This window comes from Thunnus albacares, chromosome 6 (genome assembly GCF_914725855.1).
Source record: "Thunnus albacares chromosome 6, fThuAlb1.1, whole genome shotgun sequence".
Classification (NCBI taxonomy): Eukaryota; Metazoa; Chordata; class Actinopteri; order Scombriformes; family Scombridae; genus Thunnus; species Thunnus albacares.
In genome coordinates, this window is record NC_058111.1 from 3187098 (window position 1) to 3213158 (window position 26061).

General features: G+C 42.8%; 1 protein-coding gene across 7 annotated transcripts in view; it reads left to right on the top strand.

Annotated features, from left to right (window-relative positions):
• The first annotated feature begins 2235 nt into the window (after positions 1 to 2235).
• The window catches only part of rsf1a (remodeling and spacing factor 1a), a 32158-nt gene continuing 8332 nt past the window's right edge, over positions 2236 to 26061 (top strand). For 4 of the 7 annotated variants that reach the window (XR_006403730.1, XR_006403731.1, XR_006403732.1 and 1 more), the window contains exons 1-17: positions 2236 to 2641; positions 5903 to 5994; positions 6349 to 6441; positions 6557 to 6762; positions 8709 to 8827; positions 10232 to 10339; positions 13644 to 14973; positions 15113 to 15329; positions 15424 to 15633; positions 17870 to 17974; positions 18147 to 18226; positions 18345 to 18393; positions 20046 to 20152; positions 21824 to 21888; positions 22169 to 22343; positions 23466 to 23695; positions 24841 to 25038. Coding sequence is in view for 4 of the 7 variants with exons in the window: in XM_044353340.1 (XP_044209275.1) it covers positions 2488 to 2641; positions 5903 to 5994; positions 6349 to 6441; positions 6557 to 6762; positions 8709 to 8827; positions 10232 to 10339; positions 13644 to 14973; positions 15113 to 15329; positions 15424 to 15633; positions 17870 to 17974; positions 18147 to 18226; positions 18345 to 18393; positions 20046 to 20152; positions 21824 to 21888; positions 22169 to 22343; positions 23466 to 23695; positions 24841 to 25038 (3538 nt within the window). In the remaining 3 variants the exon portion in view is untranslated. Of the gene's footprint in view, positions 2642 to 2698; positions 3181 to 3669; positions 3688 to 5902; positions 5995 to 6348; positions 6442 to 6556; positions 6763 to 8708; positions 8828 to 10231; positions 10340 to 13643; positions 14974 to 15112; positions 15330 to 15423; positions 15634 to 17869; positions 17975 to 18146; positions 18227 to 18344; positions 18394 to 20045; positions 20153 to 21823; positions 21889 to 22168; positions 22344 to 23465; positions 23696 to 24840; positions 25039 to 26061 lie in introns of those variants that run through there. The other 3 variants (XM_044353341.1, XM_044353342.1, XM_044353343.1) reach the window with 3 other exon arrangements.

Genomic DNA, 26061 nt, shown 5'->3' on the forward strand with positions numbered 1-26061 from the left:
CTTTGCCAACAAATCATAAAATATTAAGTTAATGAAGCGTTTGTAGCGTCAGTTCCGTCGTTCACACATCTCTTATGTTTTTGAGGGAAAATGATGCGCAGTTGTGTTACGACGTTTCTCGGTGTATTCTGGGAACATTTGTGGAATGAAAACCAAAACCATTTTGAACTGTTGATGTTATTCTATCGCGATGAATTCTGGGCATTTCTCGCTCTGGTCCTCCCAACTTCTCTCAGCTGCGTCAAGCTGCTGTCAAACATCCGCTATGAGACCGGAAGTCAAGAGTTTCATCTCTCAATAAAATGTGTATAGACACACAAACAAAACATAAACATCTCTTTGATTATCAAGGCTGCAACCAACAGTGATGGAAGAAATATTCAGATCCTTTACTGGTTTTTCACTGCTTTTTGCAAGACGTAAAAAGCCAAAAAGGTTGGAGACCACTGGCTGAATTCCATTTATTTTGTTGTTGTTTATATTTCTTATCGGTTAGCCTGTTTTCTGCACTGCTGTAACATGCAAATTTGTAATCTAGCCACAAGCTAACTGTATATAAAGTAGTGTAAACTAGCTCCACCTCCAGCAGCTACAACAGTAACATGCTGCTCTAACACTGATGCTTCACTATTAATAATCTAATGATGTCATATATAATAATATATCAGTCAGAGGGACCAAACCACTACTTTTACTGCAATACTTTAACTACATCAAGCTCATAATACTTATGTACTTTTACTGTTGCAGGATGTTTCATGCAGGACTTTTACTTGTAATGTTAGCAATTAACATTGCTGTATTGGTAGTTTTACTGTAATAAAGGATCTAAATAGTTCTTCCATCACCTCAGTGCTGCTCCTGCTGGCTCCCTGCAGGATTTTCTGAAGGATTAACAACATGAGTGCTGATTTAATAAAAACCAAGAGTGAAAACAACTCGTGACTGCCTTTCCCACAACATCAACAGACTCTTTTCATGCAGGATTTTTACTTGTGAGACTATAAAGTTTTATCTTAATTGACTAATTGATGCAGCTCTACAGCTTATCACACAAAACAATATTGTGAGATTTTGATTGATTGAATTACTATTTAAGTGTTCTGAACCTTTCTGGCTCCCAGCCCGTATGGGCTTACAAGACACTGAACAATAATAACCAGGACGGCCGCATGATAGATCATGATGTACATTTAAGAACATTCAGTTTACATGGCAGAGCTGTCCTGTTATGATGGATGCAGTGTCGCCAAGACAAAAATCTCCATATTAAAAAGCCAAAACTCAACATATCAGCTTCAGACAACTCCACCCACACCCTCAGATCTGCCAGCAGCTCGCTCCTCCAGGCCACCCAGTACTAAGCTCCGCACCACGGGGGGATCGAGCCTTCTGCTCTGCTGCACCACGCTGGTGGAACAGCCTTCCTCACCGTCTAAGGGCAGCACAGAGTCTAGACTCTTTCAAAAAAAAAAATCTTTTTAATCTTCTTAGTCCTGAAATATAAAGTTGTTCTTCTCAAAGTCAAACTCGTCAGACATCTCTTCACCAATGTCTCTCTCTCTCTGAATGACACCTTTATCCTTCTCTCTCTCTCCTGTGTGAATAATGTCTTTTCTTGTCTCTTCTCCTCTGTTTGCATGTGCAGTCTGTCCTCCTGCCAGGTCTCCATGGTGATGGAGGTCGCGTGGCTCAGGTCTTATTCTGTTCTGGTGGCACCTTGAAGCTGCTCCTCGTCCTCTTCATCACAGTGTTCATATATATATATATATATCATAAATCCATTATAATTTAGTTATCCTGTTCCATGCTGTAATTTGTGTTCTATTCTCTACACACATCTATTGCTTATCTGTCCAACCTGGGAGAGGGATCCCTCCTCTGTTGCTCCTCCTGAGGTTTCTTTCATTTTTTCAAGTTTTTTTTTGTTTTAGGGAGTTTTTCCTTATTAGAATCGAGGGTCTGAGGACAGAGGATGTTGTATCTCAGTACAGACAGCACAGTAAAGCCCCTTGAAACACATTTGTGATTTGTGATGTTTGACTATACAGATAAAATTTGACTTGACTTGATGTTGTGTGTTCTATGTTATTAATACTGTAGCCCTCTGAGTTTCACTATGAATGAAAAGTGCAGCACATGCATTATCATTATTATTATTATTATTATTATTATTATTATTATTATTTACCAAAACAAATCAGTTGGATCTTCTCAAACAAATAATTCCTCAAGTCACTGTACAAAGAGCAATAAAATACTAAATGCAATTCATCCTGGACAGCACCAGGATCACACATGTGTATTTTCTGCTCATGTTTACTCCCCAGCGGATTTATTTTGAGATGTGTAAGCGGAAGGTTGTCGCTCTCCTTCGCTGTAACTTGACGCCGGCGGCCGCTTCACTGCCTCCATTCATTTCACCCGCACACAGTCGCATCCTCGCAGCGGCGGGCCCTCCCCTCCTGTTTCTCTCCGCCTGGAAAGATGGCTGCTCCGGCGGTGGTGAGGAGCTCCGGCCCGGCGCTGTGCCCGAGCTTCGCGGTGGTCTGCTCGTTCCTGGAGCGGTACGGAGCGGCGCTGGACCTACCCGAGATGACTTTCCCGCAGATGGAGAGGTATCTGCGGGACAAAACGGCAGGTGAGAGAAGCGGGGAGGGCGGTGGGCAGGGAGAGAGAGAGAGGGAGGAGGAGGAGGAGAAGGAGGGGGGGGGGGAGCGCTGCTTTTCAGGGGAGAAGAAGTGGTGGAAAGCTGCGACACTCGAAACCAGAGGAGAAGGGAAGGGGGGCACTGCTACCTCCACCACCATCTTCATCATCTTCTTCATCATCGTGATGAGGAGGAGGAGGAGGATGATGAAGAGTGTGTGTGTGTGGCCCGGCTGAGCAGCATCACATTAGGAGTTTACTCCGTCAGTTTATGTGTTGTTTTCCGGTTGTGGCAAAAAAAAAAAAAAAAAAAAATCTGAAAATTAGAGTCAGTCTCTCTTTGAAGAACAACCATTTTGTTTTGCCCAAGTTTTGTGTGAAAACAGTCAGTGAGAGAGAAACAGAGGCTGCTAACATGAAGCTAACTCCAAACAGCGCACACTTCACCCCCGTGTGGATGTGTGTGTGTGTGTGTGCTAAAGTTACGGGAAACGGGGGCTGCATAATTTGGCACGGCGCCTCGAGCTTGTGGTTTGTTTTTTCAGTTAATCAAGTGACAGGTCATCGATAATGTTGTCACGGCTGGTATTGATCAGTTAAACTTGGTGAGGGAGCCATGATGCAGCACTGCCGAGTGACCACACACACAGGCAACCAGTTAGCTCCGGACGGTTGTCAGGTGTAATTTTTCACCGGCCTTGCCTCACAGGCAGCCGGACTAGAGTGTCTCCAGCGTGCCCCTGTGTTTATGTATCCACCGTGTGCTCAAGATAATGACATTTTCTTTCCTTTCGCCTGTATTTTAGGCAGCTGTTACAGCTAAGCGAGAGATGTTCGCTGAAAACAGTGGATGTTAATTTTTGGCCGTTGGAGTGGCTGTCAAATCTGCACATGCGCAGTAGGGGTCTACTAGCTGCTGGTTAGCTAGTGAAGCTAGCATCTGGGATTCCATCAACTTTTAGTCAAAGTAAAATACGGAGTCCTACAGTTATATTATTGAACACTTATCGATTTATCAGGGAGACGTGTTTCAGACTCGTAGGTGTCGTGTTAGCAGCGTCCTTCTTTCTTCTTGCTTGTTAGCGATTGTTTTCAATTACCGTTAGTCCCACGACGCTGAAGTTAGCTTGGGATTCATGGTTAAGGGAGCAGGAAAGGGGAAAAATAATAACATTTAGCGGCTGATTCTCCGTTTTTGCACCACTTACACTTGTGAAAACAGTGTCAAGCATCGTAGCAAAAGTCTTAACGCTGTTTTAACACAGTTTCGTGAATCCTTTATTTTTCTTATGAAAACAGAAAAAAAGGGCGATTCACTGCTTTCCCCCCACATCCAGGTTAAAAAACACAACACCTAGACTAAATCTTAATAATAATCAAATGAGTCTCCTGGTGAATCTAGTACAGATTTGACAAGTCTTAAATGTAGAGGTTATTGATCTATACCTGGTGTAATATGGTCTGGATGAAGAAAATATAGTGAAATTACCCTTTTTCAGAAGTGTTAGTGGTGGAAAAACAGAATCAGCCATTGAATATCATTATTTGTTTCCCTCTACTCTCCCCCTAACTTTTCCATTAACCCAGAATCTGAAGCTAACTTCAGGTCTGTTGCTTACGTCGGCTTCCAGCTACACCACATACAGTAGAATAAAGTTAGATATTAAAGAGAATATTTAAGCCGTACATCAGCTATAATGTGTATGTGACATTTCAGAGTCAGCCATAATTAACTGCTCTTTCCTACTTGAGATGTTGATAATGTGAAAACATAGAAAAAAATCAGTTTACACATGCCAGCAGAGAAAACTGGAATTCCTTGTGAATTCAAGGACTTCATAAATGTCTCACATCAGCAGTGGTGGAAGAAGTATTCAAATCTTTTACTTCAATAAAATTAGAAATATCACAATGTAAAAATACTCCAATACAAGTAAAAGTCCTGCAATTAAAATCCTACTTAAGTTAAAGTACAGAAGTATTAAAAGTAAAAGTACTTGTTTTGTGGAAAATCCGCCACAGTGACTGATATATTAAATATGTTTAATAAAGTACATTACTAATAGTGAAGCATCAGTGTTAGAGCAGCATGTTACTGTTGTAGCTGCTGGAGGTGGAGCTAGTTTACACTACTTTATATACAGTTAGCTAGTTTAGTCCAGTGGTTGCCAACCTAGGGGTGGGGCCCCTCCAAAGGGTCAGCAGATAAATCTGAGGGATCGTGAGATGAATAATGGGAGAGGAAAGAAGAAAAAACAAAGTTCTCTAATCATTCTAATAAATGTTGTGGAGTAGAAGTATGAGGTACTTGAGTAAATGTCCTTTTGTTACATTCCACCACTGCACATCAGACCACACACTGAAGCCCTGCTGTTGTGTTGAAAACAGTCTTTCTGCTATTATTATATGACTGTGTTTACATTTACACAAATATTTACACTGTAGATTTGTAAAAAAGAAGGAACTTCTTATCTGTTGAGCAACATTTTACTGGAAAAATCAGGGAAACAATTTCCTGATAATGTAAGATCCTCTTCAACATATTTTAAGACATCTAAAAATACTTTGCTGTCATCCATTTGTTTACCACATTCCTTCTCTTCACAAGAAGTTCAGTTATCTAAGATCAAATTTCTTAAAATTATATCCACTCCATCCATGTCAATATATAAATATGCAAATATTTTCCTTTCAAAAGCTGAAATGCTGAACACAAGATGTCTCCTACTTCACTGAAATTCTCATTGTGTCTGCAGACAAGTTGCATATTCGACCACAACTGGCTCCCAAACTAGTTGTGGTGTCATGGTTCTTCAAGTCTCTTAAACCAGCAGTCAGGTGTCCATATGAACAGTGGAAGAGGTTTTTCCTCGCTGTAATCATTCCTCCTGTTCATACTGGATATTAAAAGATCCTTCAAATGTGCTTTCAGTGGAAATGATGGAGGCCAAAATCAACAGTGTGTCCACAAGAGGAACTTTGGCACTAAAAAGACTGTAACGTTGAAAGATATCTACTTGATTTGACTTGTTTGGACGCTGAAGCTTCATATTAGCTTCAGATAAACTTTTAAATACATTTTGTCCTCCATTACTTCCATTGTAAGTGTTGCAAGTGTTGATTAATATCAAATGCCAATGCCTTGTTGAGTTTAGTTCTCAGTAGAAATCCCCGAAAATACCTCTGAAATGTGCAGCAGGTGTGGATGCAGATGAACAGTCGTGTTTCTAACCATCCTGTGTTTGTTTTCTAGTTCCTAAACCTCTGGTGGAGCTCCATGTGAAGCTGCTCAGAAAACTGGGGAGGTCTGTTTCAACTGACCGCTGGGAAAAATACCTGGCCAAGGTGAGGGCTCTATGTATGTATGTATGTGTTCACGTTCACACCTGAAGGGGTTCAGCCATCATTAAATCCAGCTTTCTATGGAGGCAGAGCTCACTCGCTGCTTCTACAGAGACCAGACAGCTAAAATGAACTGTTCAGTTTGGGCAAAGTGTTAGTTACTGGGGATGGGATGCAGTTACAGCCCCCTGTTTGTCATTTAGGATGATAACAAAGGTTTGTTTGAGCTTTAAGAGGAGTGACGACTTAAGGATTTCCCACTAACTTTAGGGCCTTATGTGTTCAACAGATGAAGAAATGTTGAAAGAATGTGTGTGCAAATAGGCATGCAGTAACTTTAATCATTGTTTCCTGTAGGTTTGCCAGGAGTTGAACAACACCTGGGCATGGGAGCTGGAGCAGAAGGGCTACCAGGAGATGTCCATGGAGTGCAAGTCAAGCATCCTCAAAGTACGACACTTCCTGCTTTTTACTTCATGTTTTTAATGCATCCAGAAGGCTGAAACATCTGCAGTCAAAGCATCTCTTTGTTATTATCTTTGTTATCATTTTGTTTATCTTTCAGTATCTCTGCGAGTGTCAGTTCGACGACAACCTGAAGTTCAAGATGGCGATTAACGAGGAGGACCCAGAGAAGATGCGTCTGCAGCCCGTAGGTCGGGACCGGCAGGGTCTGATGTACTGGCTGCAGCTGGACCAGGAGCAGAACATCAGGCTGTACACCGAGGAGCAGGACGATCTGGACGGATCCACCTGGAACTGCATCGTCAGGTAGGTCTCCTGGTCACCTGTAGGGTTATTCTTTTAGCCCGGATCGGTCCGTTTAGCCAACTCGTGATGAAACGCCTGTTTGTCTTGGAGACCGGAGCTGTTTTTAAAAGTCTCTGTGTTCAGCTCTCTGTTCTTTTGTAGCTTCTAACTGAAGTTTTGTGGTTTGAAGTTTAGTTTCTCTCCTGCGTTCCTGTCTCGCGGATATCTGCTTTATTTTACTGTTTGCTGATCGCTTTCAGCTGCATCCGAGCCGCGTTTAGTTACTGCTGATGAAAACCCAACATTCCCTGCTTTTGGTGCTTCATATTAAAAGCCCCATGAAATGAAAAGTCCTTGTAGTTAATTATTCATTTATCTCTTGTTATATGCCAAATATTTGTCAAATAAAATCAGTATCAGAGTATTTTCTCTTCCTGTAAAAAACGGTTTCAAATGTCTGATGACTCATCCTGCACTCGGGCGTTAACAAAGTTAACGAGTAGCAGCCACACCGGTCGTGTATAAAACCACATTTCACCGTTTTGTGGGTCGTGTTATCTAACAGAGCAACAATGGAGAGAAAGACAGGAAGAGATGTGTGTTTTCATTTCCAAAACAATGTGGCTGAGATTTAACTCATTTAACTCACTCCCTCGTCCTCCGGATCTAACAACAGGTGACTCAACTCTGTAAGTCCTGCCCACTTTTTAACAGCCCGATCCAATGAAAAGGATTTTTGTAAGTTCTATCAGATCCTCCAGAATATCCTCTATAGATTGGACCAGACAGTCAGCTTTCTCTGTGAAAGCCACGACTCAGTGGAACGTCCTACCTGATGATACGAAGCGCTGCAGTTCAACCACATTAAAACATCTGCTGAAAGCTGCTCGGCTCTGTAACCTCTGAATCTACATTTCATCTCATAAACGCTCATAATCTTGCTTTTAATTTCACAAGCTTAGATTATTAATTTCTAGTTGACATTGTGGGTGTGTGTGATGTGCTGTTATGTGTAGCTTTGTATTTTGTATTATGTGTCCTGTGTCAATTCAATTCAATTCAAATTTTATGAAGGACACAACTCATGGAGGGTCAATAGCACAATAAAATACAAAGTGTAAAGTATAAAACACACACACACACACAAAAAAAATTGTGCTGTTATATGTTTTAATGGTGACCTGCTGAAGGGACTGCAGATGAAAATGAGCTATAAGCTAAACTCTGGTACATCAAATGGTAACATTTAACACTCTACATGGTCCCAATAAATACATAAATGATTTAAATCCCTCTTGTAAAATCAAATATTCTTTTTCACTGGGAAATACGTCACAGGACAGAAGCTAAAGACACTTTAACTTCCATTTCACTGGGACTTTAAACGCTTTTAAATGACAAAATAACTGAATTAGCAGAGCTTTTCTACAATACTGTTAAAAACAGGTCGATACAACAAGATCTGGAGATATTTGGATCTATTTCTTTCCAGTGAAAAAAGTTTGATGAAGAGCTGTAGACGACAGGCAAACAGCTCACCTCCGACAGGTAAACAGCTTCCTTTACCTTGCTGTACTGTGCAGTGGAAAAACACTGGCAGCGTGCCAGTTCAACTCCACTGCTCCCAGCATGGCTCAGCGTGACTACCCTCCAAAAAACAATGGAAAAACGCTACTGGTGTATCAGAGAGCGGCACCAGTGTCTCAGGCTGCAATCATGTCTCTTGTTACTGTTTTCTCTGCTAGTAAAAAATATGAGCTTTTTATAATCTGGCTTGGAGGAAGCTGAAAGTCTCCTCACTTCTCCTGAATAGTTTTTCCTCTCTGGATAAAAAGGCTTCAGTGTTTTATCAATTCACTGAGTCTGTTCACAAACCCGCCCCCCCCCCCCCCCCCCCACCTCTGCCTCCTCCTCCTGTTGTTGTTGTTGTTGAGCTGGTTTCATCTTGATCCCGACTGTCTCCTCAGGACTCGTAACGACCTGGCTGAGGCTCTGGAGCTGCTGAAAGCCCAGGTTGAGCCAAACCAGAACCGGGACCAGAACCAGGCTGGATCCAGGAGTGCCAGCCCCACAGGGAGAGATGCAGGTATGTCGGGTGAATGAGTAGATATTACTTTGAAGCGTAGGGTTTATATTATGGATGGACATGTCGGTGATGATTTAAAATTAAATTTTAAAAGAGAGAAAATATTTAAACCCAAAAAGATTTTTATGTCTGTAGATGCAACTAAAAGCTGTTAACAGAAGTGACAGAATAAGTTCCAAAAGGGCAAAAAGTGACCAAACTATCAGTAGGTTTACATTTAAGTGATCAATTTCTCCAGAAAGCTGATTCCTTAACTGTCATGTAAACCAGAAACCTGGCTTCCATAATCAGGGTAGAGGATCAGAGAAACCTGGTTCTCTCAGGTAGATTTCTCCTGGAGAACACAGATTACTCTGCCACGTTTACAGGTAACCAGGTTTCTGATCAGCTTTTTACATCTACATGTGCAGAACAACAGACTGCAGACAGGAAGCGCTCAATAGCAGGATGTGTCCTCGTATTTTACACCAATGCATCCAAAGTCTGACTAAAGCTGAAACTGAAAGCAGCCTGTAGAAGTCTAACTAAATCAGTTTCCACCACTGAACGTTTGATTAGTTCAATTCAGACACATTTGCACTTACAACATTCTGGTCACCTAAAAAAAGTCTTGTTTGGGTTGAACTAATAGACCCTCTAAGGAGTCAGATGTTTAGTTCTTTTTCCAGTAAGTATATTTTGTTTTAATGGTTTTAAGCCTGCTTTTCACTAGTGAAAATTAGCATTAGCATTAGCACCATAGGCTGTAAATGCACCGCCCTAACCAAGCTAGCAGCTCTCGTCCATATATGGTCACTGCTGTCTCCAAAAAATCCAAGATGGTGACGGTCAAAATGCCAAACTTGAGGCTTCAAAGCAGGAATCCATAAACAAACGGTTGACGTCACCATGGCTACGTCCATTATTTTTATACAGTCTACGTTCCAAAATAATGTTGGTGGTCGGAGAGAAATCTGGTTACTGATGTGCTGCATGTCGACGCAGATTTACAGTAACCAGGTTACTACAGTGCATGTAATCTGGTTTCTCTGAATAACCTGATTACTTATATGCATGTAAAAGCAACATATTAATGTATAACATAAATAATCTAAAGTTAATCAAACCACAGAACTGAACTGTGCTCAGAGAAAGAAAGGAGCTGATCAAAAAGAGGTGCAATACTGTTTTGTTTTTTTAAAGCATTAAAACATTAATTAAAAATAATCTAATAAACTGAAGTTGAAAAATTCAAAAGTCCAATATCACACCACAGTTTCTGACTTGTCGTGTCAATAATGGGTGAAAAAACAGCCCAAGATTGTTAATGAGGACTGGATTTAATTTGTGGGATGAACCTTTATTCCAGAAACATTTTCACCACAACAGTGTGTGTGTGTGTGTGTGTGTGTGTGTGTGATTTAGGGGACGAGGTCACTGGAAACACCAACCCTGAACCCTCCAAGACCTCCGAGGAACACACTGATGGCAAGAAGGTCGACCCTGTGAAGGAAGAGAAACCCCTCAGACAAGGTGAGATTTATGACACTTTTAGGTTTAGTTTCATCAGAAAGGCAACTTTAATCTGAGACTAACAACATTTTTAAATTAAGTCTGTAAATTTAAAGCTATAATATGTAATTATTCCACATTAAAATGTGTAAAAACAACTAGACCTGTGTTATATATGTTGTTGAGTTGTGTACTTACCTTATCCCAAATGTTTCCAACAGTTTTCAAACTCAGAGAAATCTGTAATTTAATCAAAGTAACGGACCGTTTCATTTGGTCGCCTGTCGATGGCGTCATACCTCCTCTACCAAAGAGTAAACACGCACCAGATGCATACGGCGGCGCTGTGTTTGTCCGCTACAATGGCGTCTACCAAAGAGTAACTTACACACATACAAGATAATACATCGGCGTTGTGGTTGTTCCACACAAACTGTTATAAATGGACTTTTATTCAGTTTTAAGACACATTTTCATGATAAATTTAGGTGGTTTTTAACTATATCTTTTGGCCGGGAGAAGGATTTTAGTCATTGGACGTCTGGATCTTAAGTTATCAGAGAAATAAACTGGGCAAACGTTAGCAGCAGCTCGGCTAACAGCCCCTCCAGGAAGTCCGGTGGTCACCGAACATCGTCTGAGAAATTTAGATTTTTTTTTAGGTGAAACAGCTTTAATTAGTATTTTAACGCTTTTAATCTGTGTGTACGTTTGTTCTGGAGAGGAGGAGACCTCTGCGAGTAAAAACATCCCGACTGATGAACACTGGAGTAATCCTATCCTGGTGAAGCTGGTTATTTAACAATGAAGAAAACAACTCATATGATCCCTTGCTACTTCACACCGTCATCACACTCTGTCTTTTGTTATTGTTTTGACTGAGACCCCTAGCGGCTGAAATTACATACTGTGTGTTTAAAGTCTGTAAATTAAAAAACATGAATAGATGATTGAATCTGATGGACAGACCTTATCATCTCTGATGCGTGTAAAGTGTTGAGTTAAGTGTACAATAGAGAGCGAACAAGAAACGAGTGATGACATACAACCATGTTCCTCAGCCAAACTGAAGCTACAGATGTAGCAGCGTCTTAAACCACCAGGACGCCAGAATGACCTTTGGTGTTTGTACCGTTTCAGAGTTTGTCTCTTAACGTCCGATCGCTGTTTCTGACTAAAGTAAATACAAACCCCAAAGTCTCGGTCCTGATTGGTTCACACAGCCTGCCGTACTTTTCCCAAAGTTGAGAACACATGTCCGCATATTTGAGGAGGTCATGTAGGGCTGGGCAATATGGACAAAATCAAATCATGATATTTTTAACCAAATACGACAGAATTGACCCTTACTGACCATTAAACAATAGAGACCGGAGCAGAAGTATCAAAATTCAACAGAATTAATTTTTTTGTACAAGAAGGAGTGTTTCACAATGCAACACACAAAGAAAAAGGCTCCCAGTGGAGCTTATAACAGGGTTTCACAGTTCTTCTCTTAATCTATCAAAATACAGACTCATAGATAACGTCGTGTCTGTTTTCAGTTCTCCTGCCCAACTGACCCCCAGATGACATGTCTCACTCTGTCTCCAACCCATTTTAATTTCTACATCTTCCTCTTTACAAATATCATACTGAACTTCCTTTAACCTCAGCTGATGAGTCTGCTGATGTTGTAGAGGTGCAGTAAAAAAACAGGAACAAGTTATCATGATCTAGATAAAATAGTAACACTCATACACAGTGTAATCATAATTTTTGTAACAATGACTAATGGTGGTTTCACCAAATATTTACACAATGAGATTTTTGATGAATAATCAACAGTAATGTGGATATAATGACTAAGTGGATAAATTATAGAAGAGCAGTCTGGTAAAATCATTTTACTGTAATGCAGCCATTAAAACCAGTAAAAGACGACGCTTATGATACATTACATATCCAAAATCTAACACGGTATCTAATTTCATATCACGATATCGATATAATATCCATATATTGGCCAGCCCTAAGGTCATGTGACCTGACACAACCACATCCAGCACACATATGAGATTTAGGCTGCATTCACACCAAATCAGGCGGTTCAGTGTTCAGCTGCAGGGTGGAGCGGAGGTGTGTGTGGGGCGGAGGGTGGGGGGGGGGGGGCGTGGGCGTGTTTATTTGTGCTCTAGAATGTAACCGCTGTGAAACAATCAGAAAATAATGTTTTATTGATCTGATTCACCGGCTTTCTCGCTACCAGGGCTCCCTCCCTTCATTCACTCTCTAGCTCGCTCGACCACAGCTGCTCTCTCGCTCTCTTTTTCTCTCTGGTCTTTTTTAAAATGAATCTACAACTCTTGTCAGTCTGATCTCCCGCTGGCTGTGATTGGCCACCGCAGCCTTCAGCTGCAGTGACGTCGGGTTGCGTTTCTCCAAAAGTTGACTCTGGCTCAACTTTCCGGCCGCAGTCCAGGATGACTGGCGTTTCCGCCGCACCGCCTGATTTAGTGTGAATGCAGCCTAAAAAGACTTTGGAGTCAAATTACATTCAACATTAACTAGCTCACAAGTATGTTGCTGTTTCTATGGTGAAAACTTTCAGGAGCTCTGATGCTAACGTAGCACTACAATGATGCAGGTTAATAAGTTATTAACATTACTTTAATTCTTTACAAATGATCCCTAAACCAGAAGTCTGTTTTTAACTTAAAACACATCTTTTCACCCAACTATGTAATGTGACATTTTATATATAATATGTTGGATTAATTAGCTTGTTACACAATAAGAAGCTCATGCAATGAGAAACTGGACTGTGCAGTGTAATAGTGTAACTAACCTGACATGTTTTGACAGCTTCTGTTCTACCATATAGTCATAAACACACTGTGAGCAGTCACATGACTGTTGTAACAGTAACGCAAGCAGCTGATCCCCATGTTGTTTTTGTGGGAGAAATGATTTAATAATCAGCTGACGTTTGTCCTTCACGCCGTACGTTGTCTCATAAATCAGATATTTGCTCAAATGTCTGTCGACACAAGCTGATCACAAGCAGCAGATGTTAACAAAGATGATGTGATGTAACCTCGCTTCCTGTATGGATGGGAAGTTAACTTCCTCGTCTCTGAAACACAGATCAATCATTTTATTTCTGTCACTGAAAAAGAGGGATGGGGAAACTGGTGGGAGTATCCGGTCTACCACTAGATACAAGAAGAATATAAAATGACCTTTAAACCCAACATTCTCATTTTGACACTGTTCCCAGAGCTCTGTCTGTTTCATGTTTGCTGTTTCCAGCAGTGTGATCTTTGTCTTTTTTTTTGTTTCACAGCGGTAAAACAGGAGCAGCCACAGACTATCAAGCAGGAAAACACTGATGCTGAGGTGAAAGAAGAGAAGACGGACCACAGACCGCCGCCTGTCTTCGATAACCGCGTGAGCACCATCACCACCGTCATCAAATCAGAATCCAGGGACGCCGACGCCCCCAAAAACGCTGTGTCTGTCGTCATGGCGCCGGGCGCTGCTGTGCCAAAACAGGAGACTAACAAGGAAGAGGAGGCAGAGCGGGCGGTCGTCAGGAGCAACCAGCAGGCCAAGATACCGCTGAAGAAGAGGGAGCTGAAGCTGGCTGAGAGCTACCACAGCAACCACCTTAACAACAGTAACAGCAGCAGTATTATTGTGTGTAACCCTTCAGTGATCCAGACTAAAGACAGTCAGGGGAGAGAGGGGATGCTGCCTCACTCGTTAGCGCCGCCCGGTGGCCCGACATCCTCACAACAACAGCAGCAGCAACTAGCAGTCACTACATTGAGGCAGGAGCTGACCAACGGGAGGTCGTCTCTCCTCCTGCCGCACAAAGAGGGACAGAACGGAGTCATAGGGGTCATAGGTCAAGTCGGCGTCGTAGGTCACGTAGGGGTCATCCGCAGCCCGTCCGAGCGTCACAGAATGCCCAACGCTGAGCAACAGGAGCAAAACGGGCCAAGTTTAGAGCACCACGGCTCCAGAGCTGTGGAGGAAGAGCGGGAGGTGAGCCGGCAGTCGGTGCTGGTGAGGAAGGGACCCGTTGAAGGGGAGACAGCAGCGGCGTCCGTTACCGTGTCCTCACTGACTCAGTCCGCAGAGGAACCCAAGAGACAGACGACAGAGGACCAGGTTAAAAAAATGACCACGGAGCAGTCAGACAAGGGGACAAAAACTGGGCTCAGCAGTCCTCAACGAAAGGATGAAGACCAGGACAGGAAGGAGGAGGGGAGAGGAGGCGTGTCCGGGTGCCCTGCGGCAGAAGAAGGAAGTAAGGACGAGCATGAAAAGAATAAAAGCACTTTAGGAAAGGTGGAGGCAGAGCCAGCGAGCACTGTCCCACCTCTAAAAGAAGTCCAGCAGGATCAAGAGGACCACCATAGAGAGGGGATCAACGGTGGGCTGGTAGCCCAGGTTAGGCTGAAGGACTCTGGGCTTGAGTCAGAGGAGAGGCAGGGTCCCCTGGAGGAAGCCTCCTCTGAGCTCCAGAAAGAAGGAATCAGGTTGAAGATCAAGATCCCTCCCCATCGAAGGAACAAGCTGAGGGGAAAAGGAGGGAAAGAGGAGGAGAAAGCGAGGGAGCAGGTGCAGGAGGAAGGGAGGTCGCTGAGGAGATCTGCGAGGATTTGCAGGTATGTGGGTAATAAAATTCATGAAACCGGGGGGATTAGAGATCAGACTATGCGCGTTTGTCTTTGTGATATCTCAGGTACAGCCGCTTCCAGTGGACGGATAATAAATTCAGTGCCATCTATACCTTTTTTCTTGAAGATCATCTGCTTTGCCAACCTGCAGGCCGAGCTCGAAGGTGGCCGAGAGCCAGAGAAAGAAACCGCAAAGAAAGCAGGCGCTGCCCACCAGGACGAGGGGAGGAGAAGAAGAAGGAGAGGGGGAGGAGGACGAAGAGGAAGAGGACGAAGAGGAGCAGAGCTTAGCTACAAAAAAAGACAGAAAAGCAGAACCTGTCGGGCAACTCAGGAAACGAAGGGTAACATGTTTCCACACATGTCCTGTGAGAATGAACACATGATATTTTTTTGCTATTTCCTCTGTGTTTGCTTATTTCTCTGTCGTGTTTTCAGGGTAAACGGAGGCATCGACGCCCCCGATGGTCCAACATTCGTTCGAAGAGACGCAAACTGAACGAGGGAGGGGAGGTGGAGCACAGAGGGAGGGAGCGAGGAGAGGAGGAGAGCGAAGGAGGGAGCGACTCCGAAGAATCATGTAAATCGGAGGAGATTCCCAATGAGGATGCCTGCAGTCACTGCGGCCTGCCCAACCACCCCGAACTGGTGAGACACTGTGTGACTGCTTTATTATAAACATACAAATTTGGATACCTGTGTCCACATACTTTTGTATATTTTTTTGGGAGGGCTGTTGGTTATGATTTGGGCGCTTTAGAGTTCTAGAGTACACCTCTTGGTGCTACTTGGATACATCATCAGTGATGAACCCGAGGTCACAGGGTGTTTCGGGTCTTAGATCATTAGACGTCCTCGCCCGGGCGACCCAGTCAGGGGTGATCAGCCCCCGACTTGTGTCCAAGTGGCCCACTATTCCAAGGATCCCTCCTCCGGATCCACAGCCATCTTGAGGCCTCTATGATGTTCTTGATGGCTCTTTTGCACAGCTGGCCTTTTACTCCGAGGAGTTTAAGGGTTCGGTGTAACGACTGGCCAGCGAAACCCCGTCACCCCACCTCAACTGGTTCGCCGCGGGCTTTCCAGCCTTTGCTCCTGCACTCCGACACCAGCTCAGCGTATTTGGCCGTCTTGCACTCATTAGCGTCCTCAATCCGGTCTTCCCAGGGGACAGTAAGCTCTACCAGAACCACTTGCTTCGTTGACTCTGATGTTAACACCATGTCATGGCTGAGATGTATTCTGGGAACTTGAGCTGCCCTCCCAGGTCGACTTGGAGCTTTCAGTCCCGTGCAGCGGTGAGAAGCCCTCCGGAGGAACTTGGCTGATGTTGAGCCTTCTCCCCAGCTCTGACGAAGGTGATGGATTGCTTGGGGGTGTGCTGGTGTGCTGCTGATGATCGCTGCGCTAACTGTGTCTGCCAGGGCTCCACTGAAGAGAAATCTTAAAGGAGACATACTCTGCTTTTTGTGATTTTCTGTTTTTTATATCCTGCTCTGATGTTAAACATGGTTAAAGTTCCAAGACTTGAGATGAACTTATGTAAACATGCTGCCTGTAAGTCAAAAACCAGGGCTTCAGCCTGCTCTGGACGCTACATTTGCATAGTTACCTGTACTTCCTCCTTGTGATCACATCAGATTGTTCATGCATGACTGTGATTTGGGCTCCAACATGTTCGGATGTATTTAAGAAGTTTCCATTTCAAGTAAGGAATTAGAAAAAAAAGTGAAATCCTGCCACTGCTGTTTGCTGACGTCTCCTGAGGGGAAGCTTCCTGAAGCTGACCAATCAGAACCGAGTGGGCTCATCAGGAGGCGGGGCCTTAAAAAGACAGACAGAGTTTCAGACAGAGGCTGAACTGAGGGGCTGCAGAAAGAGTCAGAAGATAAATCATGCAAAGAATATAACTGTTGAGCACATTACCGGCAACAGTTTGGGGAGGATCCTTCACTGGTTTCAACACAGCAACACCAGCATGCACGGCTCCAGAAAGAAATGGTTTTCTCAGTTTGGTGTGGAAGAACTTGTCTTGCCCTGACCTCAACCCCCCAGTCCAACACCAGCTGTGAGTCAGGTCTTATCACCCAACATCAGTGTTTGGACCTCACTAAAGGGAGCAAATCCCCCCGCAGCCAGCGTCCAACATCTGCTGGAAAAACCTGAAACCAGAAGAGAAGTTACAGCAGCAGATGAATCAGCCGTTTAGGAATTAAATGTTCAACAATCACATATGGGTGTAATTTTCAGGTGTCCACATGCTTTTGTTTATGGACTTGATAAGATCATTTTCAAAAGGTTTTGCATGACTTTTCTTCGCATGTATCACTTTGGCAAACAGATTCTGCACTAAAATGAGTTGATAAGATAATGATAAGCTGCTTTATGTGTCCTGATGTCACACAAATTAGGACAATAAGTAATAATTGTTTCATCATTACATCTTAGTTTTTCCCCATCACATACTGGCAATCACAAACCTTTAGGGAAGCACGATAATATCAGCACGTCATCGGTATCGGCCCATGATGGCTTTAAAATGAACGTTTCTGCTGATTCGTTGCCTCTTCCTCCATCGCCTGCAGACTGATTCTCCCTGATGGTCCCAGTGCGTCTTCCCACTTTAACCTGAATAACAAACCAGTGCTCTGATTGGATCCACACGGAGAGCCGGGGGGCTAGCTGGGAGGCTAGCTGACTGTACTTCCCTCTCCGGCTAACGCTCCGCTAGCTCTCATCTCTGTCAATTAGTTAATTGATTAACCACGTGTGTGCACAGGTCCACATTTATACCAAAGATAGAAGTGAAATGAAAGATTGAAGCCATTTGAGTGCTTGGTTGTCGGTGAAATGATGGCTGTTTACTGTGTTTGTGTGTCTTCAGATCCTGCTGTGTGACTCTTGCGACAGTGGATACCACACCGCCTGTCTGCGGCCGCCGCTCATGTTGATCCCAGATGGAGAGTGGTTCTGTCCTCCCTGCCAACATGTAAGCTGTATGTGTGTGTGTGACGGAGAGGAAAAGACTGACACATAAAGCACATTTGATTCTTTTTTTTTTTTTATCAAACTATAAACCTTTTTATGTTTTGGTGGTAAAACTTTTTTGAAAGTTTGAAATGTTTGACTTGTGGTGCTTTTGGTTTTTTTCCTCCCTTCAGAAGCTGCTGTGTGAGAAACTGGAGGAGCAGCTGCAGAATCTGGACAGCGCTCTGAAGAAGAAAGAGCGAGCAGAGAGGAGGTACACACACACGCACACACACACACACACACACACACACACACACACACACACACACACACACTCTTTAACTCAGAATGATGTGAATTTTGACCCTCGTCTCTCCCCGTCTGCTCAGGAGGGAGCGGCTGGTGTACGTGGGAATCAGTGTGGAGAACATCATTCCTGTGAGTAAATAACAAAGAGCTTAAAGGATCATTCCGGCTAAACTTCTCTTATTGTCAACAAATCTCATGTTTGGATCCGAACCAACAATGAACTGGAGTCCGTTTCACAAAGCAGGTTCAACAAACTCTGAGCTGATCTACTCTGAGATAGGAAACCGGTTCCAGAACAGCTGATTTGAGTCACTTTAATCAACTCGGAGTAGTTAAGCACGTGCACCACAACTATAAAAAGCCAGCATCAATGGAGCCCTTCGATTCGACGAGTCACCATGGCAACGGGGAAGAGGATGGCTGCGTTTTTCACCCCGCTAGCACTAGAAATCTTAACGCGCTCATACGGCGAGTTTGAACATGTTTTCAGAAAGAAGTGAGACACCACTGCAGCTGTAAAAGAGAGAGGGAGACGATGTGGGAGAACATCACTGCTGCTCGGGTCAATGCGTAAGCTTAAATGTAGTCCTTTGCAATCACAATAATATTACAGGGGTCGCCTATTAATGTATTTCATTTAGGTGCAATCCTGCAGAGGTAGAAGTGCACTTGACAGCAGTTTAGGATGAAACATAAAAACAGATCTTGTTTTACATTGTAAAGTAAATATGAAGTGGCTGTTTGACCCAACATAATGCTGGTTTCACACACATAAATGTCTTCTCATCTACATCATGTTCTGTTAAATAATGAAGCCTATCTAAACTAACACAGATTTCTACTCATCCAGCAGCACCGTCACCTCTAACGGAGCAGAGCAGCTGGTCCTAAGCTCAGAAAGATAATTGTCTGGAAATGCTAGAACATCTACGCGCGGTCTGATAACCGTCTCCCGACGAATATTTAATTCTCTGCGCAGTAATGCTGCACCTTCATCCACGGGATCGTTATCAAAAGGACATGCCTTTTTTTTTTTTAAATGATTTTTCTAAATGACAGACGGCAGAACGAGGCTGCTGACTGAGTGAATGAGGAGTGTTTGGCTCTGAAAGAAGGCGGAGACGGAGAGAAACTCGAGGTTCATTGAGAAAAAACCTGGTTAGGTTCATAGAGTCTGTTGCTACGGTAACTGACGGAGAGCTTAAGTTACCCCTCTCTCTCTGAATCAGGCTAGAGTTACCCCTCTTTCTCTGGTTTGAGTTACCTCCCTTTTTTGAAACAGAAAACTCAGAGTTTCCCTCATTTCAGGGTCTAAACCTGCTTTGTGAAACGGACCCTGATCTACTAACAAGTATTGATTTAGTATTTGAAGCCTGATTATATCTTATTCCTCTGTTCTGCACATGCTCAGTGACGCCAGAGACTGAAAACATGAAGTCTTCATGATGTCACTGACGTGTTTTTAATAGTTTTTTGGAACAACAACGGAGGAATAAGATTTATCAGTGTGTGACCTGTTCAGATGATGAATGTGTCTCTTTCCCTCACTGTTAATTTCACCTTTTATTAAAGAGGTTTGTACTCAAAACTCAGGAGTTTTCACTCACATTTGTAATTATCAAACTGCAACGGCTGAAATTTATATTTCAGATGGAACGCAACATAAAGTTCATCATCTAGTGAAACAGACTTAAATCAAATTGACTGTTTGATGTAAAGAAAATATCAGTCTGTATTTATGTTGTTAAACATTTAAAGATAATTGTCTGGACTGTTTTTAGGAGGGAGATGAGGAGGAAGAGGAGAAGTCGGCGAAGAAGAAAGATTCCAAAAAGAGTAAAAATCTTGGGAGGAGATCGACCAGAACCAGGAAGCACATCAGCTACAGGTGGGTGAGATCTGTTAGAAACAGCTTTAATGGGATATTAATAATATTTAGAGAAATTAAACTACTCATGGAAACAGCAGCTATGTGTTTATTTATAAAATAACAATATTATGTCTGTAGAATCTAACTTTGTTTATTTTTTTCTTCATTAGCCAAAAAGCTTCTTTTCTTCTTCTTCTTCTTCTTTTCTGGTTCAAGTACGTCTCGGCTCTTTCAGGAACAACATGAAGCTGCAGAGTCTCCTGCTTTCACAAACTAAATATTTTATTTAAACATTTACAGCAGTTCTTCTTGTTCCTTCAGGTTTTTTCAGGATTTAAATTGTCTATTTGTGTTATTTTTCTCCGTCTGTTGTGTGAGACGCAGCTATAGATCTATAATCACATCCTCACTGGGAGGGAAACCAGGAGTCACGTTAGTTTAGTGAAACGCAACTGAACATTTGTAAAGATAATTCTTTTTTTTGGAACATATCAGAACTTCTATCGTGTAAATTAATGTGTATATATCAGCCACCAGTCTGCCTTTTCTTCCCTGTATCTTTGCTGTACTTTTCTATATTTTGTGTTGCTGTCACTGACTGGATCAGTGGAATAGCGTGAAGGTCTTCATGGGTCCAAAATGTTAGACCTGATCTGAAACAGCCTTGTGGAAAACCTGCCCGAACCCGATGTGCATGAGTTAATTTTATAGCCGAGTAGAGTCGAGCGTAATAGACCCAATCAGGACATGAACAGACCCTCAGACAGCCCTGATGGACTATCAGTTAGTTCACAACAAGTGTAGGAACCAGGTGTTTGAATTGATGTGGTTCTCCTCCCAAACAGCACGGGGAACATGGTCGACGCCGGCTGAGCACTGATTTATTTAAAGGTCATAACAATCATTACAGGTGCGCTGATGGTGAGAGGCACCAGGATAGCGGCTATTTTGGTTTCTCATTTTATTTTATATAAAGGAAGTTAATAGAAAGAAAGTTTGACACTGTCTCAAGGCAATAAAGAAAACATTTATCAATTAAACTGAATAGTCTGTGCAATAGTTGGAACAATCATACCATTAGCAGCCAGTAGTGACTTTAAGTTTAGGTTTAGTCACTAAAACAAGATCATCAAGCTTCAAATATTCATTATTCAAATCATAGTTGGATAATTGGACAGTTAAAGTCTTTTTGGAAAGATGTTTACTGACAATAAAACCTTCTGCAGCTGACTGAGTGATGATAGTTCGGCTTCAGTTCCCTCGTCAATCAGCTGATTTACCGGTTTTGTGTTGGTTTTACCGGCTCGTTCTCTTTTTCCTTTAACTCGTCCTTCACGTGTTTCTCTTCAGTTTACGTTCTTCTCTCACCTCAAACACGCCGTTTTCTCCCGCGGTGATCGTGACGTACCACATGATCAGGGCTGATACTGCGTAGCCGTGGTTACCGGACCTACTGACAGAGACCCCCCGACCCCATTAGACCGGTTCCTCTGAACAGAGCGGACCCGTTAATACCTCTATATCTCACAGCGCCGACAACATCAGAATTTCAAGTGTGATTTTTCTAGCGTCTGCAGGCAAATTTCTCACAACGAAAATATGACAAACTCCCAGAAAGAGACTGTTAACTGGTGTTTTGTGTGTGTGTGTGTGTGTGTGTGTGTGTGTGTGTGTGTGTGTGTGTTGCAGGTTTGATGACTTTGATGATGCCATTGATGAGGCTATAGAGGAAGACATCGGGGACCTCTGTGCTGGTGAGTGGAGGATGTGAAGCTGTTTGTCTGCTGTTGTGATGAACTTTATAACGATCTGCAGCGTTAAAAAATTATTATTTTTGATCTGTTTTGTATTGTTTAAATAGTATTTATGTCTGTCTTTAGACACCAGATAATCAGAGCAGGTTTGCAGTTCAGTATTTGTGTTGATAAATGTCTCTCAGTTGAGCCTCAAACTCAACATTAAAACATTAAACGTAACGCGAGCAGAAGAAGAGTTGACTCTCTGACGGTTGTAACTTGTGTTATTGTGATGTAGGAGCAGGGCGGGGCAAAGACATCACCTCCATCCTGTCAGAGGACGGGAAGGAGAGCCAGCGGCCGGTCAGAGGTCAGGCTCGTTCCGCCAGAAACAGGAAGAAGCGGAGACTGAACGACCTGGAGAGCGACAGCACGGCGGCGGAGAGCGAAGACGAGTTCATGATCAGCAACAGGTGACAAATATACAGAGACTTTCTGAATCCTCTGTCGTCTCTTTCACACCTGCAGTTCACTACATTCAAGGAAAAAATGTTTTTTTACAAATGACCCAAGAGCTGTAATCTAGCAGAGGCTCCGCTAGCCTCTCAGCTAACGTTAGCCCCGGCTCTCCACGTGGATCCAACCGGAGCACCGAGCCCCAGTTTGTTATTCAGATTAAAGTGGGAAGAAGCAGCAGGTCTGACGGGCAGCTGAGTGGAGTGGAACCTGCGGAGGAAACACCGGGACCGTCAGGGTGACACAGTCTGACGAGGAGCTGCTGAGTTCGGCTGCCAGGATGTACCACTCTGTTTGGGGAAAAAAATCTTTTTGGCTTATAATGTTGGTTGGCAACCAGCGTATTAGGTGCATTACCGCCACCTTCTGCTCCACAGTGTGGACCAGAGATTAAATCCTACACATTAATCCTATCTGTCTAATAAACTCAATGAAAACTCTACTGCTCCCACTTAGCAGGTTCATTAAAGTTTTAATGCTGAGCTCCTGAACTCCAGTCTTCCTAAGTTCTTCCTTCATATATTGTCTTTCTTGATCATACTTAGTACAATCTATGCTTGCATGCATAATAGTCTCCTCAGCCAGCTGGAAAAAATATGTGCATATATTGGCATCAGCAATTGGCTACAATGAGTTGGAAATATCGGCATATCGGATATCTGCAAAAAATCCAATATCGTGCCTCCCTAATTATGACAATAAATAGTGTGAAGAGACAGCAGCTGATCGTTAATGTTGATAAACAGGACAGAAAAGAGGCGTTTTGTACTATGATGTCATTTGTAACTGTGATCGCTGGGCTTCACTCGTTTAACTCACCTTTATTAACTCGTGTCTCTGTTTTCACTTTGATATAGCAGATACACTCACATCAGATCTCTTCATGACGGTCGTTGATCAGCAGATTTAATTAAGTAGTTAAGTGCTTAACTGAGCAGTTAAAGTCTCACAGTCCTCTGATTGGTCCGTTTGTCATCACACCAGAGTCTGAACCCAGTCAAACCAGTTGAATGTTAAAGCTCTATAAGATATATCTGCTTCCATCCGGCTCATTCATTCTCCTCGTCTTCCTCTTCCAGCTCAGAGGACGAGGATTTCGGTGCGTCAGGGCCAGATGATGAAGAGGAGGAAGAAGAAGACGTGGGCAGCGACGTGGGCAGTTTGGACAGCGGGGCCCGCCCCCGACGGGCGTCGAGAGGGGTACCGAAACGCCCCCCAGGCAGGACCCAACGCCGGGGCAGAAAACGGCTGAGAAGACGGCGGAGACGCTCCTCTGAGGAAGAGGAGGACGACAGTGATGAAGAGATGGGTGAGTGCACGGCGGTTTCATGGATTGTCAGTAATCCAACATGTTAATTTGCACGAGTGAATTCCTTTTTTGTTGTTGTTCTGAATCTGATAGAAGATAAAGAACAATACAAGAGAATCAGCTCCAACGTTGAAAACACAAAATGATAAAAAGCTACAAAATTCAGACATAAAGGTGTTAAAATGGATTTAAACCTGTCCAGTATGAATAAAAACATGGTGAACACGGCCAACGCTGGTGTGATGTGTGACCTCCGTCCTGTATCAGTTTACAGTCTGGCGGCGGCGTTTCGGACCAACTGGAGCCGAAACACAGAAGAGCGACTACAATAATCAATCATTAATATGAATCATAATCAATCATGGTGTCATTGTAATAATTATACAGTATATCAAGGTAGTACGATGACATTCTATCACAGATTATTAATGAACAGTAGACATTCAACAGCACATATAAAGGGGAAAATGATAAAAGGAAGTCAGTATCACCAAACCATTAATTCTCAGACATGCAAGAATTAATCAGATTCTTCATCAGACTGAAGACTAAACTCTGGATCTGTAAATGTTGGTCATGTATTCTGGAAAAGCCCCAAAATAACCAAATTCTGGGAAACAGTATGTTGAGCAATGAAAAGAATATTAAAATATAATGTTCTTATGGATGTTTCTCTGCTTTACTTTTTATCATTTTTCAAATGTTCCTCTGCAGCAGGAGGATGAATATCTGGCTGAAATATTAATATTGGCTTGTAAAACGGCTATAAAGTGGAAACGCTGTAGTTTAAAAAAAAAAGATTAGATATCAAGTGGATGATTATTTTTGGGGGGTTATTACATTAGTCTATAAAAAGGTCCATTTGAAGTCTCCAGAGCCCAAGATGATGTCTTCAGATCGCTCGTTTTGTCCGACTAACTGTCCAAAACCCAAATATAGTCAATTTACAATGATATAAAACTGAGAAAAGAACAAATCCTCACATTAGTGGAGCTGGAATCAGATGTTTTGCACTTTTTCTTTTCTTTCCACCACAAACAGATCCTGAAACCCTTCAGACATGCAGTCCGTCTTTGTGTTTTTTGTCTTTGGTCACCGTCTCTCTCTCTCTCTCCTCTCTGTCCTCCTCCTCCTCTTCTCTGCAGACTCGGATCAGTTCAGCGACATGACCGACAGCAACACTGACAAAAAGAGGGGGGGCCTGAGGCGGGGCCAACGCCAGCAGGTCAACTACCGCGAGACGTCCGATTCGTCAGACAACTCACGAGCCTCGACCAAAAGAGACAAGGTCAAACCCCGCGGCAGACCACGCAAGGAGCATCTCTCCAGTGACTACAGCGATGGTCAGTTACGCCTCGTTTCCTGTCAAATCACTGTTAACGAAGGTCAAACCACAAGCTGCTCGTTTAAAGGATCAGTTTGGCTATTTTCTGTATTTTTCCTATATTTCTAAATCTCATGTTTGGATCCAAACCAACAATGAACTGATCTACTAACAAGTATTGTGTGTTTATCAAAGCCTGATATATCTTATTAAAAACACGTCAGTGAGTCACACCGCTGCATCGGGTGACTTGTTCCTTCTTCATCAAGAGTTTAGTCACGTTAGTTTGTTTAGAAACGGATCCAAAGACTAATAACAAATGTTTTTATCTGAAACATTATGATGTGAATTGGCTGAAAAGAGACGTTTCCACAGTACTGCAAGAAAACATAAATCTGTCAGTTGATCAGGGGAAGGGCTCTAATGATTAATTAATTGGACTGATATTGGAAATGTGATCTGTAACGATGTGATTTATCAGATTCCTTTTGCTTCGTGTTCATATTGATGTCTTTGGTCAGGAAGTGTTTTCACTGGAGCTGCAACCATTAATCAGTTAGTCGATCGACAGAGAAATCATCAAAAGCAGCTGTTTTAATAATCAATTAATCGTATAAGTCATCAATCAAACATTCCTCAGTTTCAGTCTGTCATTTGTGAGGATTTGCTGCTTTTCTTAGACCCTGTTTACACCTGGTATTAACATCCGATCACAAGTGGACAGCAGCTCTAAATACATATAATGTAAACACACCCAAGACGCATCAAGGACAGATTGAGATCCGATCACTCAGACCACATTCAGAAGTGGTCTGGACCACATTGAAGAACGCCTACTCAGCTGGCGTCCTCTATCTTCCAGCAGACTAGACACAGGATCCTCCGTCCAAAACTGCTCAACTTGTCTGATAACAAGATAAATAAATTATTTAGTTTTTCATGTGAATTTAAAACGTAATCCTCCTCCTGTTTTTTCCCGTTTTTCTCGTTCCTCTAACCGGTTTCCCGCTCCAAATCAACAGTTAGAATAGAAATTAAAACA